At 39.2% G+C, this 22,999-nt stretch overlaps 1 protein-coding gene across 6 annotated transcripts in view; it reads right to left on the bottom strand.

The window, feature by feature from the left end:
• Positions 1 to 21,510, bottom strand: part of SLAIN1 (SLAIN motif family member 1) — a 69,172-nt gene extending 47,662 nt beyond the window's left edge. For 2 of the 6 annotated variants that reach the window (XM_030813524.1, XM_030813525.1), the window contains exons 1-2: positions 21,271 to 21,510; positions 681 to 820 (exon numbers count right to left, since the gene is read on the bottom strand). In XM_030813524.1, coding sequence (XP_030669384.1) covers positions 681 to 723 — 43 coding nt within the window. In that variant the 5' untranslated portion in view covers positions 724 to 820; positions 21,271 to 21,510. Of the gene's footprint in view, positions 1 to 680; positions 821 to 20,141; positions 20,602 to 20,656 lie in introns of those variants that run through there. The other 4 variants (XM_030813522.1, XM_012506985.2, XM_030813523.1 and 1 more) reach the window with 4 other exon arrangements.
• Positions 21,511 to 22,999: the final 1,489 nt, after the last annotated feature.

Below are 22,999 nucleotides of genomic sequence, written 5' to 3'. Positions count from 1 at the left end.
TGGTCCATGGAATAGAAACAGTGTTCCCAGAGGATGAAACAGATGCCCAGAGGTTGAGAGACAAGCCAAAAGCCTACATAATTACAGCTTCAAGTAGTTCCCTGCATCAAATAGCAAGGAACTGAGTACCATTCATTCATTTTTGCTGTTTTTCCAACTGCCCTTTTTTTAAATTTAAACTTTTGTTAGACTCCATAAGTTAATTAATGTTACAGACAATATGAAGATTTCTTAGTTTTAAAGGTTAGCACTTCCAGTTATATATCCAAATAAATGTTAAAGACACTCAATAAGGTCAGTACTCAGATCCCCATGAAACCCTGTTTTCTGCCTTAGAAGTCAGCCCACACAACCTTGTTACCGACCCCAGAGCACTGATAACTGACCATTTTACTGACTGGTATATTTGCAAACAGAAAAAAAAAAAGAAATAAAATGTGTGTTCCTACATTGCAATATATACTAAAGCAAACTAAAAATATGGCTAAAATCAAGCACAAAACTAAACACATCCTACATTGAGAAAGCTTGATGTGTAATACATGTGAAGCAAATTGCATGCAACAGCTGCACCTCAGGGTAAGAATTTTCAATTGAAATGTTTATTCCAAAACCAGCAACAAAAGCAGCACTGAGAGTGACAAGAGTTGGAGAATGTAAATGCACACACTCACAATTACCTTGCTCCAGTCTAAAGCACAGGGAACGTCTCGCTGCTTCCATCTCAGGAGTTGGGTTATCTAGGACATGTCTACACCACTGCAAAGGAGTCAGGGATTTCTCTGACGAGGTGAACGTCTTTGAAGAGCCAATGTATAACCTTAAAAAAAGAAATCTACATTATAGGTATGATATAGGTATACAGAGAGTACCTCTCTCTGGGGAAAGCAACATGTATTTAACAATTTCCATAGAAACAGAACTCATATTTGATCACTTCAAAGTATAAGAAATAGTTTTTAACAGGCAAATATCCCCAAATAGAATATGACACTTCCTGTAGCCTGGTGAGAACTTCCAAAAAAAGTCTAACAATTTTCCCCCTAACTGTATGTTTCAGCATCAGAGATCAAAGGCTTTTTTTTTTTTAACTAAACTAGCCCTAAAAAGGCACTATCATGATCTTACTATCTCTATTGACATGTCAAGAAATGAAAATTTTCATCTTTCTCTTTGGCAACAGAATCTTTTGAAAACTTGGGCTAATGAAGGTAAACACGAGGTGGCAAACAAAGCAAATCTCATGTGTATTTTTTAAAAATAAGTCTAAACACCCATAAAAGCCAGTCAGTTGATTCTTTGAACCCTTACATAATCACATATTTCTCCTGTCTCAAATCTATACTAACCTTGGTATATGCTTCTTTTTCATTAAAGCCAAACAAGGAGCTTTAAAAAATATGTTTTAGGAAGATTTCACTTTTAGCACCTACACCATTACACAATAATGGGTAGTATTCAAAATAACTACCCGGAGGCACTGCAAGTTATAAAAACGCTTCTCTCATTAATACGCCATGTTAAGGTAGATTTTAGAATATTTTCAGTGATAGGGCTATACAGAAAGGTTTATCTTGAGGAATAAGCAGCAGTTAACTAAAAAAGGAGGGAGGGTGAGTTACCTCCCCAAAACTGCTGGCTCTAATACATGACACTTTACTACTATAAGCTTACATTAATTACAAATCTAAAGTAATCTTCCTTCCAACAAAGCTACCACAATTCTAATGAGCACATATTCTTGAAATAACATACTTCATTATTCACACTTTTACTGTTCTAGACAAAATGTTCACCTATTAGAGTAATTTATCAGTTATCCAAGATGGTTGGGGAATGTACTATTCTTTGGTAAATTATTCTTATAGATCAGGGATTGCCAAATGTTTTCTGTAAAGGGCCAGCAAGTAAATATTTCAGGCTTTGTAAGCCACATGATCTCTGTCACAACTACTCAGCCCTGCCATTCCAGTCCAAAAACATCCTAGACAATATGTAAGCAAATAAACATGGCTGTGTTCCTTTAAAATTGATTTATAGACATTGAAAGTTGAATTTCCCACAGTTTTCACATTCTTTGTATTTTTTTTCATCATTTAAAAATGTAAAATCGTATCTTACCCACCATACAAAACATGCAACAACTCTGATTTGCCCTTAGGACAGTTTGCTCACTCCAGTCACAGATGAGGACTCTAAAATATAGATCTCAATGGATTTAATTGTAAGTCCAATATATTATTTTTTTTCCTTAGAGTGTGTTACACAGTTGTGACTCCATCAAGAGTATATATAGTAAAAAATTCATATTCTTGGGCCCCACCTCCGTCCTACTATGGCAAGATTATCACCTACCTATGTAGGTAATAATCCCTTCCATTCCTTGCAATATACCCTAAACTGTCCGGTACAGGGTACTTCTCCCTACTCACAAGTATGGGTTAGTCCAGGCCAGTTATTCTCAATGACTCATGCCTCAAAATTACTTGAACATCTTGTTAAGACAAACTGTTAAACCACATCCCTTAAGTTTGATGCATAGGGTCAAAGAATCTGGAGTTCTAAGAAGTTTCCAGATGATGCTAATATTACTGGTCTGGAGCCCACACCTTGAGAGGCACTCCACTAACTCAATCATGATATTTTCCTTGTTCCCCTTTGCCTATGACTGGTTTAGGCCCAAGCCCCAAATACAATCCTAGCCAACAGAAACTGAGGGAAAATCATCTGATAAGCTTGCGGACAAGTTTTTCCTTAAAAGGAGGTGGAAGTGTCACAAAAGACTCAATTATATGCTTCCTACAGGAAATGCACCTTAAACATGGGCATACAAATAAGTTAAAAGTAAACAGCCGGAAAAGTAATTGAAAAAAAAATTAAAAACTACCCACAAAGAAAAGCCTGGGCCCAGAAGACTTTACTGCTAAACTCTACCAAGTATTTAAAGAAAACATCAGTTTTTCACAAACTCTTCCAAAAAACAGAAGAGGAGGGAATACATCCTAATACATCCTATTAGGGCAGTATTACCTTGATACCAAAATCAGACATTACAAATTAAGAAACTAACGGCCAATATCACACATGAACACAGAACACAGATGTAAAAAGTCTAAATATTTCAGTAAATTGAGTCTAACTTTACCATTAGCATACTTCACCATTAATAAGAGGGGTTTATATCAGAAATAAAAAGTTGGTACAAATTCAAACATCAATATAACTTACCAGATTAACTAAAATAGAAAAAGTATATAATATCGATAGAAAAAAAAAGCATTTGACATCCACTCCTGATAAAAATTCTCATCAAATCGGAAACAGAAAGAAACATCCTCAACCTGATTGAAGGCATCTACAAAAACAGCATAGTTAATGGTAAAAGGCTGCTTTGCCTGTGATATCAAACAGACACAGACATTGGCTCTCATCGCTTCTATTTAACACTCTGCTGAAGATCCTAGCCAATGCAATCAGACATTACATTAAAAACATTTACATTGGAAAGAAACAAGTAAATCTGTCTTTATTCACAGATGACATGATCATCTATGTAAAAAAATCTGAAGAATCTACAAAAATGATAATAGCATAAGTGAGTTTAGTAGCAAGATTGTAAGATACCATATTGATGTAGGAAAGTCAATTGTATACTTACATATGTTAATAACAAATGAATTCATATTTTTAAAATTTCACTTTTCATTTACGATAGCATTTTTTAAAAAACCATAAGATGCTTAAGGATAAATCTGACAAAAGATGTGTAGGACCTGAACACTGAAGACTACTAAACATTCTGAGAATTAAAGAGGACATAACTGGAGAGATATGCCATTTTCGTAAGAAAACTAAATATTAAGATGTCAATTCTCCTTAAATTGGTCCACATAATTTGCAAAATCCCAATAGAAATTCCAGCAGGCTTTTTTGTAGAAATGTAGATGATCTAAAATTCATATAGAAATGCAAAGATATTAGAATAGCCAAACAAATGTTAAAAAAAAAAATGGAGAGTTATACCACTGACTGAAGCTCATGACAGTAATGAAAACAGTTTAGTGTAGCATAAAAATAAATGGATCAGTGGAAAAAAATAGCCCAGAAATAAAACCACACATATATGGAGGATTTTTAGTAAAATACAATTTAAAGCATAGTCTTTTAAATAAATGGTGCTGGAACAAAATGGGTATCTATATGTAAGGGAACAAAAAAAAAATTTTGATCCACAATACAAACAATATCCAAAACTAACTCAAAATAGAGCACAGACAAAAATGTAAAACTTGAAACTGTAACACTTTTATAAGAAACCAAAGGTAAAAGTATTTGTGTCCTTGAGTTGGCAAATGCTTCTTAGATACAATTTATAAGACTGAAAATATGATCCATAAAAGAAAAAAATATCAATTGGACTTTATCAAAATTAAAAACTTCTCTTTTGAAAGACATTGCTAAAAGGATGAGTGATAAACCACAGATTGGGAAAGACGTATTTGCAAATCATGTATCTACCAAAGAACTTTTATGCAGAAAACAAGAAACTACAAACAGCAAACAATTCAATTTTAAAAATAGACAAAAGCTTCGATTACACATTTCACCAAAGAAGACCTATTATGGCAAACAGCTATATGAAAAGATGTTCATCATCAGTCATTAGAAAAATAGCTAAGACCACAATGCAATTCTACTACATACCTATTAGAATGGCTAAAACGAAAAATACTAGCCATAGCAAATGTTAAGAAAGATTTGGTGCCACTGCAAACTTCACACCCTGGTGATGGAAATGAAAAATGGTGAAACCACTTTGGAAAAGAGTTTGGCAGCTTCTTAAAAAGTTAACCTACACTTACGCTCTGTTCCAGACACTGAAGTCGGAAGTATTTACCCAAGAGAAATGAAAGCATGTTCATACGAAGACAAACATAAATGTCCCCAGTTTTATTTGTCATAACCCAAAACTAAAAACAACCCAAGTGCCCATCAAAAGATGGGTGGATAAACAAGCCATGGTTACAATGATGAAATCTAACAGCTCCCACAATAAAAATGAACTACTGATTCATGTAATAACACAAATTTCAAAATATCTAGCTTGAAAGAAGCTAGACCAAAACAAACAAATGGAAGAGTACATATTCTGTGACTTTATTGATATAAAACTATAAAAAATGCAAACTGCCTGTAATCCTAGCACTTTTAGAGACCAAGGCGGGCAGATCACAAGGTCAGGAGATCGAGACCATCCTGGCCAACATGGTGAAACCCTGTCTCTACTAAAAATACAAAAATTAGCTGCATGTGGTGGCATGCACCTGTAATCCCAGCTCCTCAGGAGGCTGAGGCAAGAGAATCATTTGAACCCGAGAGGCAGAGGTTGCAGTGAGCCAAGATCGTGTCACTGAACTCCAGTCTGGGTGACTAATCTAAACTGACAGAAAACAGATCAGGGGTTGCCTGGGTTGGAGGTAGCAAGGATCAGGACAGAAAGAATAAGGAAAACAAGGGACCACAGGAAACTTCAAGTGTTGAAATCTGTTCACCACACATTAACTGTGGTCATGATTTCCTGGGTATATATACATGTTAACGTCTATCAAATTGTACATTACAAGAATGTGCAGTTTACATATTAATTGTATTCCAATAAAGCAGTTTTTAAAAAGTCGCAAGATAAGGAATCACCGCTTTGTTGTTTTGTTTGTTTTGAGACATGGTCTTGCTCTGTCACCCAGGCTGGAGTGCAGTGGGACAAACACACCTCACTGCAGCTTTGACCTTCTGAGCTCAAGTAATCCTCCCACCTCAGCCTCCTGAGTTGCTAGGACCATAGGCATGCACCACCACATCCAGCTGTTTTATTTTTTAAGTTTTTTTGTAGAGATGGGGTCTGCCTATGTTGTCGAGGCTGGTCCCAAAATCCTGGGCCCAAGCGATCTTCCTGCCTCAGCCTCTCAAGGTGCTGGGATTACAGGTGTGACCCACCATGACCAGTCCTCAGTGTTCTTAAGATGAGAAACTCATAGTTGCCATCTACCACGTACGTAAAAAGCCATGAATACCACAGCCCTGACAGAAATGAGCCACCAGTTAGTCAACTGTGGAGTTTCCTTATCTCAATACTTTTTTCACCAATTTTCCTTATTTTTTTTTATTACTATAAGTTCTGGGATATATGTGCAGAACTTGCAGGATTTGTTACATGGGTATACACATGCCACAGTGGTTTGCTGCACCCATCAACTGTCATCTACGTTAGGTATTTCTCCTAACGCTATCCCTCCCCTAGTCCCCCACCCCTCGACAGGCCCTGGTGTGTGATGTTCCCCTGTGTCCATGTGTTCTCATTGTTCAACTCCCACTTATGAGTGAGAACGTGCAGTGTTTGGTTTTCTGTTCCTGTGTTAGTTTTCTGAGAATGATGGTTTCCAGCTTCATCCATGTCCCTACAAAGGACATGAACTCATCCCTTTTTTATGGCTGCACAGTATTCCATGGTGTGTATGTGCCACATTTTCTTTATCCAGTCTACTATTGATGGGCATTTGGGTTGGTTCCAAGTCTTTACTATTGTGAACAGTGCCACATAAACATACGCACGTATGTCTTTATAGTAGAATGATTTACAATCCTTTGGGTATATACCCAGTAATGGGATGGCTGGGTCAAATGGTATTTCTGGTTCTAGATCCTTGAGGAATTGCCACACTGTCTTCTACAATGGTTGAACTAACTTACACTCCCACCAACAGTGTAAAAGTGTTCCTATTTCTCCACATCCTCTCCAGCATCTGTTGTTTCCTGACATTTTAATGATCGCCATTCTAACTGGTGTGATTGTGGTTTTGATTTACATTTCTCTAATAAATAACCAGTGATGATGAGCTTTTTTTCATGTTTCTTGGCCACATAAATGTCTTCTGTTGACACATCCTTTGCCCACTTTTTGATGGGGTTGTTTTTTTCTTGTAAATTTGTTTAAGTTCCTTGTAGATTCTGGATATTAGCCCTTTGTCAGGTGGATAGATTGCAAAAATTTTCTCCCATTCAGTAGGCTGCGTAAGCTCTTTAGTTTAATTAGATCCCATTTGTCAATTTTGGCTTTTGTTGCCATTGCTCTTGGTGTTTTACTCATGAAGTCTTTGCCCATGCCTATGTCCTGAATGGTATTGCCCAGGTTTTCTTCTAGGGTTTTTATGGTTTTAGGTCTTATGTTTAAATCTTTAATCCATCTTAATTTTTGTATAAGGTGTAAGGAAGGGGTCTAGTTTCAGTTTTCTGCATATGGCTAGCCAGTTTTCCCAGCACCATTTATTAAATAGGGAATCTTTTCCCCATTACTTGTTTTTGTCAGGTTTGTCAAAGATCAGATGGTTGTAAATGTGTGGCATTATTTCTGAGGCCTCTGTTCTGTTCTATTGGTCTATATATCTGTTTTGGTACCAGTACCATGCTGTTTTGGTTACTGTAGCTTTGTAGTATAGTTTGAAATCAGGTAGCATGATACCTCCAGCTTTGTTCTTTTTGCTTAGGATTGTCTTGGCTACATGGGCTCTTTTTTGGTTCCATATGAAATTTGAAATAGTTTTCTTTTAATTCTGTGAAGAAAGTCAATGGTAGATTGATGGGGATGGCACTGAATCTATAAATTACCTTGGGCAGTATGGCCATTTTGACTATATTGATTCTTCCTATCCATGAGCATGGAATGTTTTTCCATTTGTTTGTGTCCACTCTGATTTCCTTGAGCGGTGGTTTGTAGTTCTCCTTGAAAAGGTCCTTCACATCTCTTGTGAGTTGTATTTCTAGATATTTTATTCTCTTTGTAGCAATTGTGAATGGGAGTTCACTCATGATTTGGCTGTTTGTCTGTTATTAGTGTATAGAAATACTTGTGATTTTTGCAAATTGATTTTGTATCCTGAGATTTCACTGAAATTGCTTATCAGCTTAAGGAGATTTTGGGCTGAAACGATGGGGTTTTCTCAATATACAATCATGTCATCTGTGAACAGAGACAATTTGACTTCCTCTCTTCCTATCTGAATACCATTTCTTTCTTTCTCTTGTCTGATTGCCCTGGCCAGAACTTCCAATACTATGTTGAATAGGAGTGGTGAGAGAGGGCATCTTTGTCTTGTGCCAGTTTTCAAAAGGAATGCTTCCAGCTTTTGCCAATTCAGTATGATACTGGCTGTGGGTTTGTCATAAATAGCTCTTATTATTTTGAGATACATTCCATCAACACCTAGTTTATTGAGTTTTTAAGTATGACGGGGCAATAAATTTTATCGAAGGGTTTTTCTGCATCTATTGAGATAATTATGTGGTTTTGTGATTGGTTCTGTTTATGTGATTATTATGTTTATCAATTTGCATATGTTGAACCAGCCTTGCATCCCAGGGATGAAGCTGACTTGATCATAGTGGATAAGCTTTTTATGTGCTGTCAGATTCGATTTGCCAGTATTTTACTGAGGATTTTCACATCGATGTTCATCAGGGATATTGGGCTGAAATTTTCTTTTTTAGATGTGTCTCTGCTAGGTTTTGGTATCAGGATGATGCTGGTCTCATAAAATGAGTTAGGGAGGAGCCCCTCTCTTTCTATTGTTTGGAATAGTTTCAGAAGGAATGGTACCAGCTCCTCTTTGTACCTCTGGTAGAATTCGGCTCTGAACCCATCTGGTCCTGGGCTTTTTTTGGTTGTTAGGCTATTAATTACTGCCTCAATTTCAGAACTTTTTACTGATCCATTCAGGGATTCGACTTCTTCCTGTTTAGTCTTGGGAGGGTGTTTGTGTCCAGAAATTTATCCATTTCTTCTAGATTTTCTAGTTTATTTTCACAGAGGTATTTATAGTATTCTCTGATGGTAGTTTGTATTTCTGTGGGATCAGTGGTGATATCCCCTTTATCATTTTTTATGGTGTCTATTTGATTCTTCTCTCTTTTCTTCTTTAATAGTCTGGCTAGTGGTCTATCTATTTTGTTAATCTTTTCAAAAAACCAGCTCCTGGATTCATTGATATTTTTGAAGGGTTTTTCATGTCTCTATCTCCTTCAGTTCTGCTCTGATCTTAGTTATTTCTTGTCATCTGCGAGCTTTGGAATTTGTTTGCTCTTGCTTCTCTAGTTGTTAATTGTGATATTAGGGTGTTGATTTTAGATCTTTCCTGCTTTCTCTGGTGGGCATTTAGTGCTATAAATTTCCCTCTGAACACTGCTTTAGCTGTGCCCCATAGATTCTGGTACATTGTGTCTTTGTTCTCATTGGTTTTAAAGAAGTTATTTCTGCCTTAATTTCGTTATTTACCCAGTAGTCATTCAGAAGCAGGTTGTTCAGTTTCCATGTAATTGTGCGGTTTTCAGTCAGTTTCTTAATCCTGCGTTCTAATTTGATTGCACTGTGGTCTGAGAGACTGTTATGATTTCCATTCTTTTGCCTTTGCTGAGGAGTGTTTCACTTCCAATTACATGGTCAATTTTAGAATAAGTGCGACATTGTGCTGAAAAGAATGTATATTCTGTTGATTTGGGGTGGAGAGTTCTATAGATGTCTATTAGGCCCACTTGGTCCAGAGCTGAGCTCAAGTCCTGAATATCCTTGCTAATTTTCTGTCTCATTGATCTAATATTGACAGTGGGGTATTAGAGTCTCCCACTATTATTGTGTGGGAGTCTAAGTCTCCTTGCAGGTCTCTAAGAACTTGTTTTATGAATCTGGGTGCTCCTATATTGGGTGGATATATATTTAGGTTAGCTCTTCTTGTTGCATTGATTCCTTTACCATTATGTGATGCCCTTCTTTGTCTCTTTTGATCTTTGTTGGTTTAAAGTCTGTTTTATCAGAGACTAGGATTGCAACCCATGCTTTTTTTTTTTTTTTTTTTTTTTTTGGCTTTCCATTTGCTTGGTAAATATTCCTCCATCCCTTTATTTTGAGCCTATGTGTGTCTTTGCATGTGAGATGGGTCTCCTGAATACAGCACACCAATGGGTCTTGACTCTTTATACAATTTGCCAGTCTGTGTCTTTTAATTGGGGCATTTATCCCATTTACGTTTAAGGTTAATATTGTTACGTGTGAATTTGATCCTGTCATTATGATGCCAGCTGGTTATTTTGCCCATTAGCTGATGCAGTTTCTTCATAGTGTCAACGGTCTTTACAATTTGGTATGTTTTTGCAGCGGCTGGTACTGGTTTTTCCTTTCCATATTTAGTTCTTCCGAGGCCAGATGCGGTGGCTCACACCTGTAATCCCAGCACTTTGGGAGGCCGAGCCTGGCGGATCATCTGAGGTCAGGAGTTCAAGACCAGCCTGACCAGTGTGGCAAAACCCCACCTCTACTAAAAATACAAAAAATTACCCAGGCGTGGTAATGGGCGCCTGTGATCCCAACTACTCAGGAGGCAGAGGCAGGGGAATCGCTTGAACCTGGGAGGCACAGGTTGCAGTTAGCCAAGATCGCACCATTGCACTCCCGCCTGGGCAACAGAGTGAGTCTCTGTCTCAAAAACAACAACAACAACAACATATTTAGTGCTTCCCTCAGGAGCTCTTGTAAGGCAGGCCTGGAGGTGACAAAATCTCTCAGCATTAGCTTGTCTGTAAAGGATTTTATTTCTCCTTCGCTTTTGAAGCTTCGTTTGGCTAGATATGAAATTCTGGATTGAAAATTCTTTTCTTTAAGAATGTTGAGGCCAGGCGTGGTGGCTCATGCTTGTAATCCCAGCACTTTGGGAGGCCGAGGCAGGCGGATCACGAGGTCAGGAGATCGAGACCACGGTGAAACCCCATCTCTACTAAAAATACAAAAAAATTAGCCGGGCATGGTGGCGGGCACCTGTAGTCCCAGCTGCTCGGAGAGGCTGAGGCAGGAGAATGGCGTGTACCCGGGAGGCGGAGCTTGCAGTGAATATTGAAGAATGTTGAATATTGGCCCCCACTCTCTTCTGGCTTGTAGGGTTTCTGCAGAGAGATCCGCTGTTAGTCTGATGGGCTTCCCTTTGTGGGTAATCCCTCTTTAGCTGCCCTTAACTTTTTTTCCTTCATTTCCACCTTGGTGAATCTGACAATTATGTGTCTTGGAGTTGTTCTTCTCTAGGAATATCTTTGTGGTGTTCTGTGTATTTCCTGCATTTGAATGTTGGCCTGTCTTGCTAGGTTGGGAAAGGTCTCCTGGATAACATCCTGAAGAGTGGTTTCCAACTTGGTTCCATTCTCCCAGTCACTTTCAGGTACACCAAATGTACGTTTGGTCTTTTCACATAGTCCCATATTTCTTGGAGGCTTTGTTAATTCCTTTTCATTCGTTTTTCTCTAATCTTGTCTTCATGCTTTATTTCATTAAGGTGATCTTCAATCTCTGATATACTTTCTTCCGCTTGATTGATTTGGCTATTGATACTTGTGTATGCTTCACGAAGTTCTCGTGCTGTTTTTCAGCTCCATCAGGTCATTGATGTTCTTCCCTGAACTGGTTGTTCTAGTTAGTAATTTCTCCAACCTTTTTTCAAGGTTCTTAGCTTCCTTGCATTGTGTTAGAACATGCTCCTTTAGCTCGGAGGAGTTTGTTATTACCCACCTTCTGAAGTCTATTTCTGTCAATTCATCAAACTCATTCTCTGTCCAGTTTTGTTCCCTTGCTGGCGAGGACTTGTGATCCTTTGGAGGAGAAGAGGTGTTCTGGTTTTTGGAATTTTCAGCCTTTTTGCACTGTCTTTTCCTCATCTTCGTGGATTTATCTACCTTTGGTCTTTGATGTTGGTGACCTTTGGATGGGGTTTCTGTGTGGACGTCCTTTTTATTGATGTTGATGCTATTCCTTTCTGTTTGTTAGTTTTCCTTCTAACAGTCAGGCTCCTCTGCTGCAAGTCCGCTGGGGTTTTCCTGAGGTCCACTCCAGACCCTGTATGTCTGGGTATCACCAGCAGCTGCTGCAGAACAGCAAAGATTTCTGCCTGTTCCTTCCTCTGGAAGCTTTGTTCCAGAGGGGCACCTGCCAGATGTGAGCCAGAGCTCTCTCGTATGAGGTGTCTGCCAACCCCTGCTGGGAGAATTCATGTTTCTGTCTGAGCTTGTGCCTGTTGTTTTCAAATCCTTCTCAGCTACCATCAGCACTGCTATCTAAAGCACTGCTCTGCCTGTTACCTCCAGTATCCAATGGGAGAACTGCTGATCTCTTCTGCTGCTAGGAAGCTTCCTCCAACCAGCTTGACTCTGGATTCCAGATACTTCCATTCACTTTTTTTGATAGAGTCCTTTTTTTGGTTGTAGGGGAACACCACAGTAAGGTGTCTTCAATTACTTAGGGCCTATGTGATACAAATATTTCATTTGTCCACACAGCCTCACAGCATATTCAAAAGCAGTGCACATTTCTGTAGGCACATTCAGTTTCTAAGTGACCCACTATGCCATGTTCACTTATGGAGATTTCTCTTTCATACTCCATAGTCCAATTCCTATTGTCTGGTACTATATCTCATTCCCACTATGCATTTCATAGAAGGTAGGGATGATCATGGCACTAAAAGCAGTGAATCCAGTTGAAAGTCTACCTAAGGGACAACTGGAATCCCAAATCTCCTCCCATACAGCCAGTCCTACCACCCCTCTTCATCTCAACCTGGGACCAGAGACTTTGCTATGTGAATAAGCTGATCCAGAGAAGCCCTGACTTCAGGCACACCAAACTTAGCTGAAGGAGAAATGAGGTAACTTACTTAACCAAACATTAAATGGAAGTCCACATGCTGACTCGTTAGATTCTGGTCCCATTTCTCTCTTTATATTCCTGGAAATGACTGCCTTGCTTACATCTCCTAGGAGTATAGAAGGTTTATGCCTAGAGAAGAAGACGAATCCAAAAGAAGACCTAGAGATACTTGAATGTGGGCTGGCTACCCATCCAATCACTAGTAAACTGCACCAAGGAGCTCCATCCATGGAGAGCTTTAGATCGGCTTCAATACCTCCTTTGGGTATGAACAGACAACCAGTGACACCAAATATGTGAAATATTCCTTTTACATGAAACAGTGACACTAAAAGTAGAGGAGGTAAAGAGAACCAAAGAGAAAAACAATTGCAGGGAACAGATGAAAATTTCAAGACGAATATAATTTATATCATCTAAAAGAAAATGTTACATTCACACACACACACAAGCACACACATACACATGGATATTGAAAAAAACAGTTTATTCATGCTTGGGAAATGAGACTATCATAGCAAAAACAAAAGAGTCAATAAATGAGTTTGGAATATCAAGTTGAAGAAGTCTCCTGAAAACAAAATAAAGACAGATTAGCAATGGGATAAGACAGATAAGAAAATCAAGTGATTAAGCCAGATGGAATGACCTACATCTGTCTGTTCCAAGTTCTTAAAAAAAAAAAAGAAAGAAAGAAAGAAAAGAAACTGGGAAGTTATTTTGAAGAAGAAGAAAAAAAAAGCAAGAAAATTTCCAGAGTGGAAGTCAGGCCATGCAATTCTAGAGTGAAAGTGAGCACGAATGTCCAGTATACAAAATAAAATAACCCATACTAAGGTACAACATGACATTTTAGAATACTAGGAATAAAGGAAGCAAAAGAATAAGTCAAAAAGGATTAGATACCCAAACACAGTGCACTCAATAGCTAGAACATAACAGAAGCTAGAACTAAATGGAACAGTGCCATCAAACATGAGGGAAAGGTTAACTTAGACTTTTATAGCCAGTCCAACTATGAATCTTATGTAAGGGCAGAACAATGACATTTTCAAATATGCAGGATCTCAAAGTGTGCCTCTCATGCAGGTATCCTTTCTCAGAAAGCCAATGAAGGCTGTGCCCCACCTAAGAGAATAAATAAAATACAAAGGAAAAGGATTTAAGAAGAAGGGAATCCACATTAGCCAAGAAACTGAAAGAGTTCCCATGGCAATAGCAGTATGCATCCAGCTTAGGGGGCAAACAGTAAAAACTAGAGCAATGAGATTAAGAGTTTCAGAGGGGATAGCACTACAATATAAATTTTAAAAAAGCAGATTTAACAGATTGCCAAATGTGTATGACCTTAATGAGGGATTTTATGGCTCCTTTAGCATGTTTGGGGAAATAATTTCTGGTAGATAATTAAAGAAAGTGAAGAGGAGAGAAGAAAGGCCATTACTAACTCTTGGAGGAACAAAGGGGTCAGAGAAAATACATGTTTAACATGCAATTAACAGGACTCAGCTAGTAAATTATAATCATAATGCAGACATTAAATATAAAAGAAAAACCATAAAAACTATTATGAGAAGGGAAAAGAGATATGGTAGTCAAGGGTGAGTGGAAGAGAGCTAAGTTTTCATCTTTCATAATAAGTGTAGATGTCTGAGATCATAACAGTATAAAGACTGTTAAGGAAAAAGAAACAGCTAGTAGAGTATAAAGAGATGCCTGTGTGAAGGACTCAGTAGGAGGAGGGAGTAGAGGACTGCTTCCTGTAATAAGCCTAACAAGAGGAGTTTTGAAAACCACTTACATGTTACGTATTATATTATTTTGATAAAACTACTGAGGTGCTATACAAATATATGGCATTAAGACAGAAGTGATCATTTTCAGAGTTAGTCTCCTGACAGTGGGCAGGATAGCTTTGAGCCTAGTGTTTCTATGACTTGGCCTAGAGCTGGATTTAAAGAAAGAAAAAGCCACAATAACCCTGAATGTTTCCAATGAAGTATGACAATTGTCTAGAAAAAAAAGTCTCAGTTATTCTCAAAATATTTGGTTCTAAAGTCATCTTTTTGCAGATAATACAAAAAACTAGTTATAGAGATCATGTGGCTAAAAACTCCTTGAGTACAACACAGCTCCAAAATTAGATACGCAAGGTTTAAAAAAAAAATCTGTATTTCTCCTATATAGTTCTAACCGTCTAAAGAGTCATTTTAAAAATCACTTTATTCATTATCATTAGAATGCAAGTAACATTTACAATATCCTATCTGGCCATCATTAGTGCATCATACATTCTAGTGACTTATAAACATTTTTTTCAACTTCAGTAGTTTCATTAATGGTATATTGGATTCTGGCAAGAGTATCTGAAAAGTCTTAATCTAAATTTTCAGAATTCTTCAAATTATATTTGAAATAGACATTTCAAACTACTATTTGGAATGTCACTCTAATTTTCTTTAACTTTTCTTCAATTGCTTCCAAACCACACACACCAGAAACTACTATCCTTCTCATAGAACCCCTTCTTTTCCATACACATCACATTCTATGCTGGGAGACCAAAAATAATACAAAGCCCATGATAACTCTGAATGTTTCCAATGAAGTATGACAATTGTCTGGAAAACAAAGTCTCATTATTCTCAAAATATTTGGTTCTAAAGTCATCTTTTTGTAGATAATACAAAAAACAAATGCTACAGTCATATATATATATATACAAGTATATATTTTATATATTTGTGTGTATATATACACGTATATATTTTATATACGTGTACACGTATATATTTTATATATATTAAATATATATATAAATATATATATTTTATATATATTAAATATATATATAAATATATATTTTATATATATTAATATATATATTATATATATAAATATATATATTTTATATATTTATATATATTATATATATAAATATATATATTTTATATATTTATATATATTTTATATCTATATATTTTATATACGTGTGTGTATATATATATTTTATATACGTGTGTATATATATATATATATATATACATATTTTTTTTTTAGACCTGCCACTGAAAAGTAATATGTGGTAATTTTCAGACAAACAATTTTAAGAGCCTTCAGTCACCGCAAGTTTTATTTTAAGGAAAGCTGAAATCCCAACACTAATAAGCATGATCAACAAATCTTTAGTTCTCTGTAACAGTGTTTGAGTCACTGGCACCTGCTAGGATCAAACTAGATAGCCGCTACAATACTTAGTTCCAACAGGCTCTTAAAAGGATACATGAAGTTCAAGCTTTACTTACTAAGCTGTCCTATAACAAACTTTCCCTCCACCCCCAACCCTGCCTCACCCAGTTAGAGCTAAACTACTTCAGCACCTCACTTCAACATTTAAAAGTTACTTATTTCAAACACATGTCGTACACTTCAGTCAACTCCATTTGCTCCTAGAAAACACTGTACATTTTCAATTAGCACTGTCAGAAAGGGAAGCACCCTCTGGTCTTTTCACTGAAAATCAATTATGCAAAAAACAGTTTAGGTGGTCTAATTTAGCTGTGCCATATGTATAGTACAAGGTGTTCAACAGCTTTGATGAAAAATTGGCAATGATGTTAGCCAGCTGTCTGGGGTCTTGGTATTACATGTGGAAGATGAATATCTCATTCATTAAATTTTCCTTAATTTGTACAAATCACCATTTTTCCTTGTATAATTAACAACTTTTCTATTGTCTTTCCCAGTTGGGAAAGTTTAAAATCCTTGCCACATCCTGTTTATATAGTCTCAATGTTCTGTTAATTGTCATTCTACTAAAATAAAGCCTCCTTATATGGCTGTATTTTATATTGGCTGACTTATTTTTATCGTGGCATTTTCTCATATAGAACCATCTTCCTGGTTGAGGTGTGCAAGACCTAACTTCCCTTCAGAGTACTATACTATCTTCAGTGCTTTTCCACCTGCTTTCTCCGTTTTGCTTTCAAACAGTATAGAGTTTTGCTAACTTTGATCATAATGCAAAAATACTTTTAATATTTCCACATCTATAAAACTGAAACACATTTAATCAAAGCAAGTATTGTATTATAAGATGTTATAAACTCTGATTTTCTATTCTACTGCACTTCACTTTTTAAAAATGCTGGTCAATCCACTAAATTGACTTTATAAACTTACTAATGAGTTACACAGCTAGCTCTGGAGAAAAAAAAATATCAGTGATGTAAACACTTCTGAATCTGGACAAATAATCTGATTTTTAGTCTGAACTCTATCAGTAACTAGAAGAGCTTACATAACCCATTTTGCCTCAGAGCTCCTGTCCCTCAACACTGAAATAAGAGAGCTGAAACAGGTCATAGGAAGGTCTAGTATGCAGTTAGCTAATGGCTCCCATTGCCACTTCGGACCAATCTGACTTACTCTGTTTGTACTCTGGTGCTTCACAGCCTGGTGACATTGGGACAAATAAAAATCTTAAAAACATTTCTTCCATAAAGATAGAAAAAGCATCCAATCACACTGTGTCCCATGTATGCATGGATATTTTAGTCCCTTTGAGCTTTCTATTTGCTCCTGATACTCAGACTTTTCCCTTTTCCTTTGTAGCCAATGGCCTTTCGGAGAGCTAAGCCTATCAAATTAGTAAAATAACTGAGGAATCAGTATACCAGGATGAGAGTTTTACTATAGGGGCATAAGAGGACTTAAGAATTCAGGTTCTGGAATTGCCATCAACTTTAACTTTCTGAGACACTTAATTCCAGCAGTACTGTGCTAAGATAATCAGGTAGTATTAAGGCAACATTCAAGACTTCAAATTCAATTAAGATAAATATTCAAAGAAATAAGAAAATTGTTCCATCAAAGTTTTTTGTCAAAAGGGAGAGCATAACACTCCATTCTCTTTAAAGCTTTTTTTTTTTTTAAGATACTACTTATAGGTTAAATAATTACTCAGAAAAAAGATCTCAAAGACCTGGTTAATCATCAACTAATGAATGAAAGAAAATATTGGTTCTGTTAGTCACGATTTTCCTTATACACATAACTCTTAACCCAAATTTTGTCCAAGTTGTTAATTAAAGGAAAATAATGTATTCTAAGGTTTTATTAGAAAAGATATACGTACACAAAAGAATAGCTAAAATATCCAGTGATTAATCTACATTTGTAAACTTTCCTGAACTTACGACATTTTAGCAGGAAGTGCTATTCTAAATAAATAAGCAAATAAATTTTGTTCAACCCATTGGGATGAAATCATAATAAAAAATGCATGAAAAATCGTAGGTGATAAAGTTAACAGTAACTTATTCCTTAATATTGTTACTCTAATAATGATGCCTTTGTTACTGAGAGATGTGATGTCACATGAATACACAAATATCCAATGTATGTTCAATGAAAGGCAAGTGTTAAAAAAAAAAACTGACGTGTATATGTTTGTATATTGATTTTTGTAACTATATTTTTTTATCTTGAAGGATCTACAGAGTATTAACAGGGTAAATTCTGAGTCACGGTAATAAATTGGGGACAGGAAGATAATTTTTGTGACCTTATACCTACGTCTATGTTTCAGTTTTTTTACAATGAGCATGTAAAACTTGTAGTTTTAAATATTTTTAAAATGAGGTACTATATACCCACTCCAGTTGTTTCTTAATAAACACAGGAAATAAAAATAAGTTGCCATCCTGCAAACATATCAGGGAATCCAAATGAACAGCACTCTTATTTCTGAGGCCACACGACAGGGACACTATAGTCTGCAGTGATAAAGGAACTTTAGAGTGCTTTGCAAGCATTAACAAGTGGGTTAAACTTTAAAAATTAAACCCTGTTGATATTTTCATCAAAAAGATTTGCAATGCAAAAAAAATCTTCATGCATAAAATGTAATAATAAAATTATGTAAATCAGGTAACTTTAAAATTTTTAAGTCCATCCCACTAAGATTAATGAACCCTCCTTGTTTTTCCACCTGGAATTCTAATCCCAGGCTTGTTTTCAGGAATATTCTCTGCCATTTGTCTCCAGAACATTTGTAAAGCATCAAGGCTTTAATTTATTCACATATATACTTGTTGAATGAAATAGAACCTGCTTCAACTTTGATTTGCTTCAAAACATCTGAAAAGCTAATATACTAATACCACTAAGTGGGTGATTTCTGTTAAAGTTGGTTATTTCAATGCTATTCAGACAAAATTAAACTATAAAAATAAAGCCTAGGTACCAAAATACTAGTAATAGTAGGATGCTAACTAAATATGACAGAAATCCATTCAAAAGAAAGAAAGTTATTGATTACTAATCTCATATTTACAAACAATATCACAATAAATTTTAAAATGCAAATATTTTAAGCATAAAACTGATCCCACATATCTCCCCATCAAAAATGTAAACAAGTTTCCTTCCACTGTTTACATACATACCATCAGAAAAGGCTAAGTAGGGACTAAATCAACCTAAAATAATTTGAAAGTGGCATAAGGGCTGAGAGTTATCAGTGAAATCCAAGGACCATCATGAGAGCATTTTCTAGTACCACATTCAGGCTGAAACTGAGATTACAATACACCCTGGGCTTTATAGAAATAAGGGTGCAGCTTTGAAAGAATGGCTTAAAGTTCCCGAAAGTGATGAGTTGTTTGATTTTTTTACACCTTGAGCTACCTGCACAGCTGCCAAAAAGTATTAAGGTGGATGATGAATACACCTCTGAAAGGCTTACTGTAACTCCATGTATTTTGATTCTTGAATCAAACCAATTAACTAATGTACTTTACAGTTAGAGCTCTCACATGATAGAGCGTAAGGGAAAAGGAACACTGCAGTTCCCAATAGGAAACCAGTAAGGATCTCCATTTCCCAATCCCTTCGATGCAATCATGCAACAGAGACACAAAGAAAGTAATGAAAACCCAGCTTGGAAAAACAGAAAGGGTCCTACATAAAAAGGACCTAAAGTAAAGAAGGACTACAGCAAGCCTCCCCCTAAAGTTACTCATTCATGGAAAGTAGACAGTGCTAACCCGACGTCAACTGAATAAATGCTGTCAGCCTCAAGTTTTCTGATGACCAAGCTAAAAAGTTTCCAAGAAATAAGAAAATAAGGCTTCTCTAATCTCACTTTTCTTCTACAGTTTAATTTAAAAAATTAAAGACAGCTCGTTGGTTCCTAGGTAAAAATAAATGAATAAATAAATAAAAAAGTCCCTCCCACCTGTTCATTCCACTCCAAGAAAAGTCCTCTTTATTGACACTATTTATGGGAAAGCCAGTGAGGTCACCCCATTTTTAAAAAAGCAAGTCAGTCTCTGAAAATAAGATTTCAACGAAAATGCAACGCAAAAGGGCACACGACTGCAAAATTCAAACAGCAAGAACGAACCTCTCTATAAAGAGAGATCCATCACTGCGCGGCTTCCGATGCCACCCGAGGAGGAAGAGCACGCAAATCCTGTCCAGCGTTCGTTTAAAACGAAAGAACAGTAACAGTCGCAGACAGAGGCCAACCCCTACCATCCCCCGTCATCCCTCCGAAAACACGGGGGAAAAGAGCAGCACTGAGCAAAAAGACAAGATGACATGGATTTTGCACTTAATGCTAACGAGGAGCTTGGGACCCAACAATCAGCAAATAGCAGAACCCCTGGCAGATGGGGGCGGGGGGGCGGTTCATCCGCAGTCGGAGCGATTAGAAGACACGTTTCTGCCTTCGTGAGAAGCCTCATCGTGGGACGTGTCACCGCCTGGCTCAACACCTGCTGGGTCGGCCCCTCCGGGAGCCGCGGGGAGTCACACCGGCTGCCGGGAGGGGACCCCCGACCGCCCCCCGCCCCCGCTCCCCGGTGCCCACAGCCCCCGAGGCCAGGGTCTCGGGAAGGGAGCGGAGCCGGGCAGTACCAGGTGTAGTCGTCCTCGTCCCGCCAGGCGGCTACGCTCTCCAGATCCAGCAGTTCCACCTCGTCCAGCAGCGTGGGGGGCGGCGAGGGCGGCGCTGCAGCTGCCCCCGGCGGCGTCCCCGCGCCCCCCGGCTCCGGCCCGCCACCGCCCGCACCGAAGAAGCCTGCTGCCGGCTTGAAGTAGACGAAGGGCGCCTCCGGTGGCTGCGCCAGGCTGCAAAGCAGGGAGGGCGCGGGGCTAGGCAGGCAGAAGGTGCCCGGGAACGCGGGGCTGGAGCCACCGCCGCTGCCACTACCGCTGCCTCCACCGCCCCCCGCGCCCAGCGCCAGCCCGAGCCCCCGGCCCCCTGAGGCCGCGGCGGTGGCCGTGGCGGCCGGGGGGCTCCGAGGACCCAACGGGCTGCAGGCCCCAGCGGGGGGCGGCGCGGCGGGCGGCGGCGGCGGCAGCAGCAGCAGGTGCGGGGCGGCGGCCGCGCTGGCCGCTCGACTCCGCAGCTGCTCGTTCTGCTTCTCCAGCTTGCGCACCAGCTCCTGCAGCTTCTTCACCTCCAGCTCCGCGTTCACCACCGGCCCGGAGCCCGCTCCAGAGCTGACCCCCGCCGAGGCGCATTTCACCTGCTCCGCCATCATCGTGGGCCCCGAGGGCGCCGCGGCCGCCGGGGAGTGCGCGCCGCCGCGCCGGCTCCTCGGGCCACGCGGAGGCTACGGCTCCTTCCCTGTCGCCCCGGCCTGGGGGGCCGACCACGCGCTGGCTGAGGCCGAGCTGGCGGTTCGCATCAGCAGCGGGCCCTCGCCTCCGGCCGCGGCAGCCACCACCGAGCAGATCTGCACATGCTCAGTGCGTCCCTCCAGTCCCCTGGGCGTCGCAGCGGCTCCGGGTTTTAGCCGCGGCCCCGGGGCGGGGCGGGGCGAGAGCGCCGAGGGGGCGGGTCGGGGGGGGGGGCGGAGAACCGCGGGGAAGCCCACCCAGGGGGCGGGGCCGGCAGCCCGGGTAGGGGCCGGGGAGCCGCACCCACCCTCGCTGCCTAATCCCAGGTGCCTGATTGGACCTGGCCTGAACTTTCCCGCCATAGGCACCTCCTCCTGCCGCTGCCGGGACAGCGAACTGCGCGGGTCTCTAAGCCAGTTGTGGGAGCCAGGGGGTTCCCCAAGAAGCAGCTGCAGGTGCTGGCCCTCGAGTAGTGCACCTCCGGCCCGGTGGTTTGCTCCCTTCCCAGCTCTCTGTTAGGCTCCATGACAGCACTTAATAGCCACTGGCTAACGAATCCTATAGAAAACTTAAAGGCTGGGGATCGTTATTCTAAAAACTGAAAAGTGGAGATAGGGGGAACAGAAAGGCTTTGGGACGATGCCACTCATGTACTCATTGGTAATAGAGAAACAAAATGGTGGTAGACAGGAGACCGAAAAGAAAGAGAAGAAAGCCCTCTCTCTAAGAGGTAGAGTGGCCAGCTGCTAAGGAGACAAGTGTTTATTTATTCTAAAATAGTCAAATTTGAACTGTTACCACCATTGTTTGCCACAATAAAAGAAGAACTGCTTTTTTTTTTTCATACTATGTATATTCAAGCATTCCCCAAACAAAAGATCTTTGAGCACCTACTCTGTGCCAGGAACCATTCTAAGAGCTCGTGATGCGGGCAATGAGTACAATAGGCAAAAATGGTTATGGGGAGAAATATGAGTAAAATTGTTTAGTGCTCCTTCTATTAAATAATGTATAAGTTATTAAAGTCAGGCTTGCTGGGGGGAAAGCAGAACACAGAAAACCTCAGAATTCTACCCAATACACTTTAATCTCACCTGCAAACCTGCTATTTCTTACCACTTGGAAAACATAATCAAATCTGCTTTTTTTAAAGAGGCTTTTAAGCAGAAGAATTTAATCGAGTGGTGGTGAATGAATACTGACTTAGCATTTCGAGTGTTTAACACAGAGGAAAACCTGAGATTATATTATGAGAAAAATCTACACTACTGGTTCTCATCCTCAGATGATATACTATCTAGTGAAAGTCCTTGCTAGGGACTTTACATACCAATCTTTGTGACAATGTACCTCATTTCTCTGGAACTGCTAACACATTGTATCTATTGGTTTTAGATATGGTTTTGTGTCTTCCTGCTCAGAAACACTTGTATCTTCTCAGTTGTTAATCTACATCTCTAGCTTCTGTGTGCAGGGTGGATGTTCTGCATTTAACATGCTTGGTGAGAGCTTCCATTAATTAGATAAATGCGTGTGATGACTCCCTTAATCTTCCCTGTGTCCCAGCTTGCTAGCCCACCACCTAACCACCTGTATCACCCATCACCTTTCCAAGTTTCAGTCTATCTTTACGAT

Source organism: Nomascus leucogenys, chromosome 5 (assembly GCF_006542625.1).
Source record: "Nomascus leucogenys isolate Asia chromosome 5, Asia_NLE_v1, whole genome shotgun sequence".
Classification (NCBI taxonomy): Eukaryota; Metazoa; Chordata; class Mammalia; order Primates; family Hylobatidae; genus Nomascus; species Nomascus leucogenys.
The sequence above is the reverse complement of the archived record's forward strand: the minus strand, read 5'-3'. Positions and strand labels throughout refer to the sequence as shown.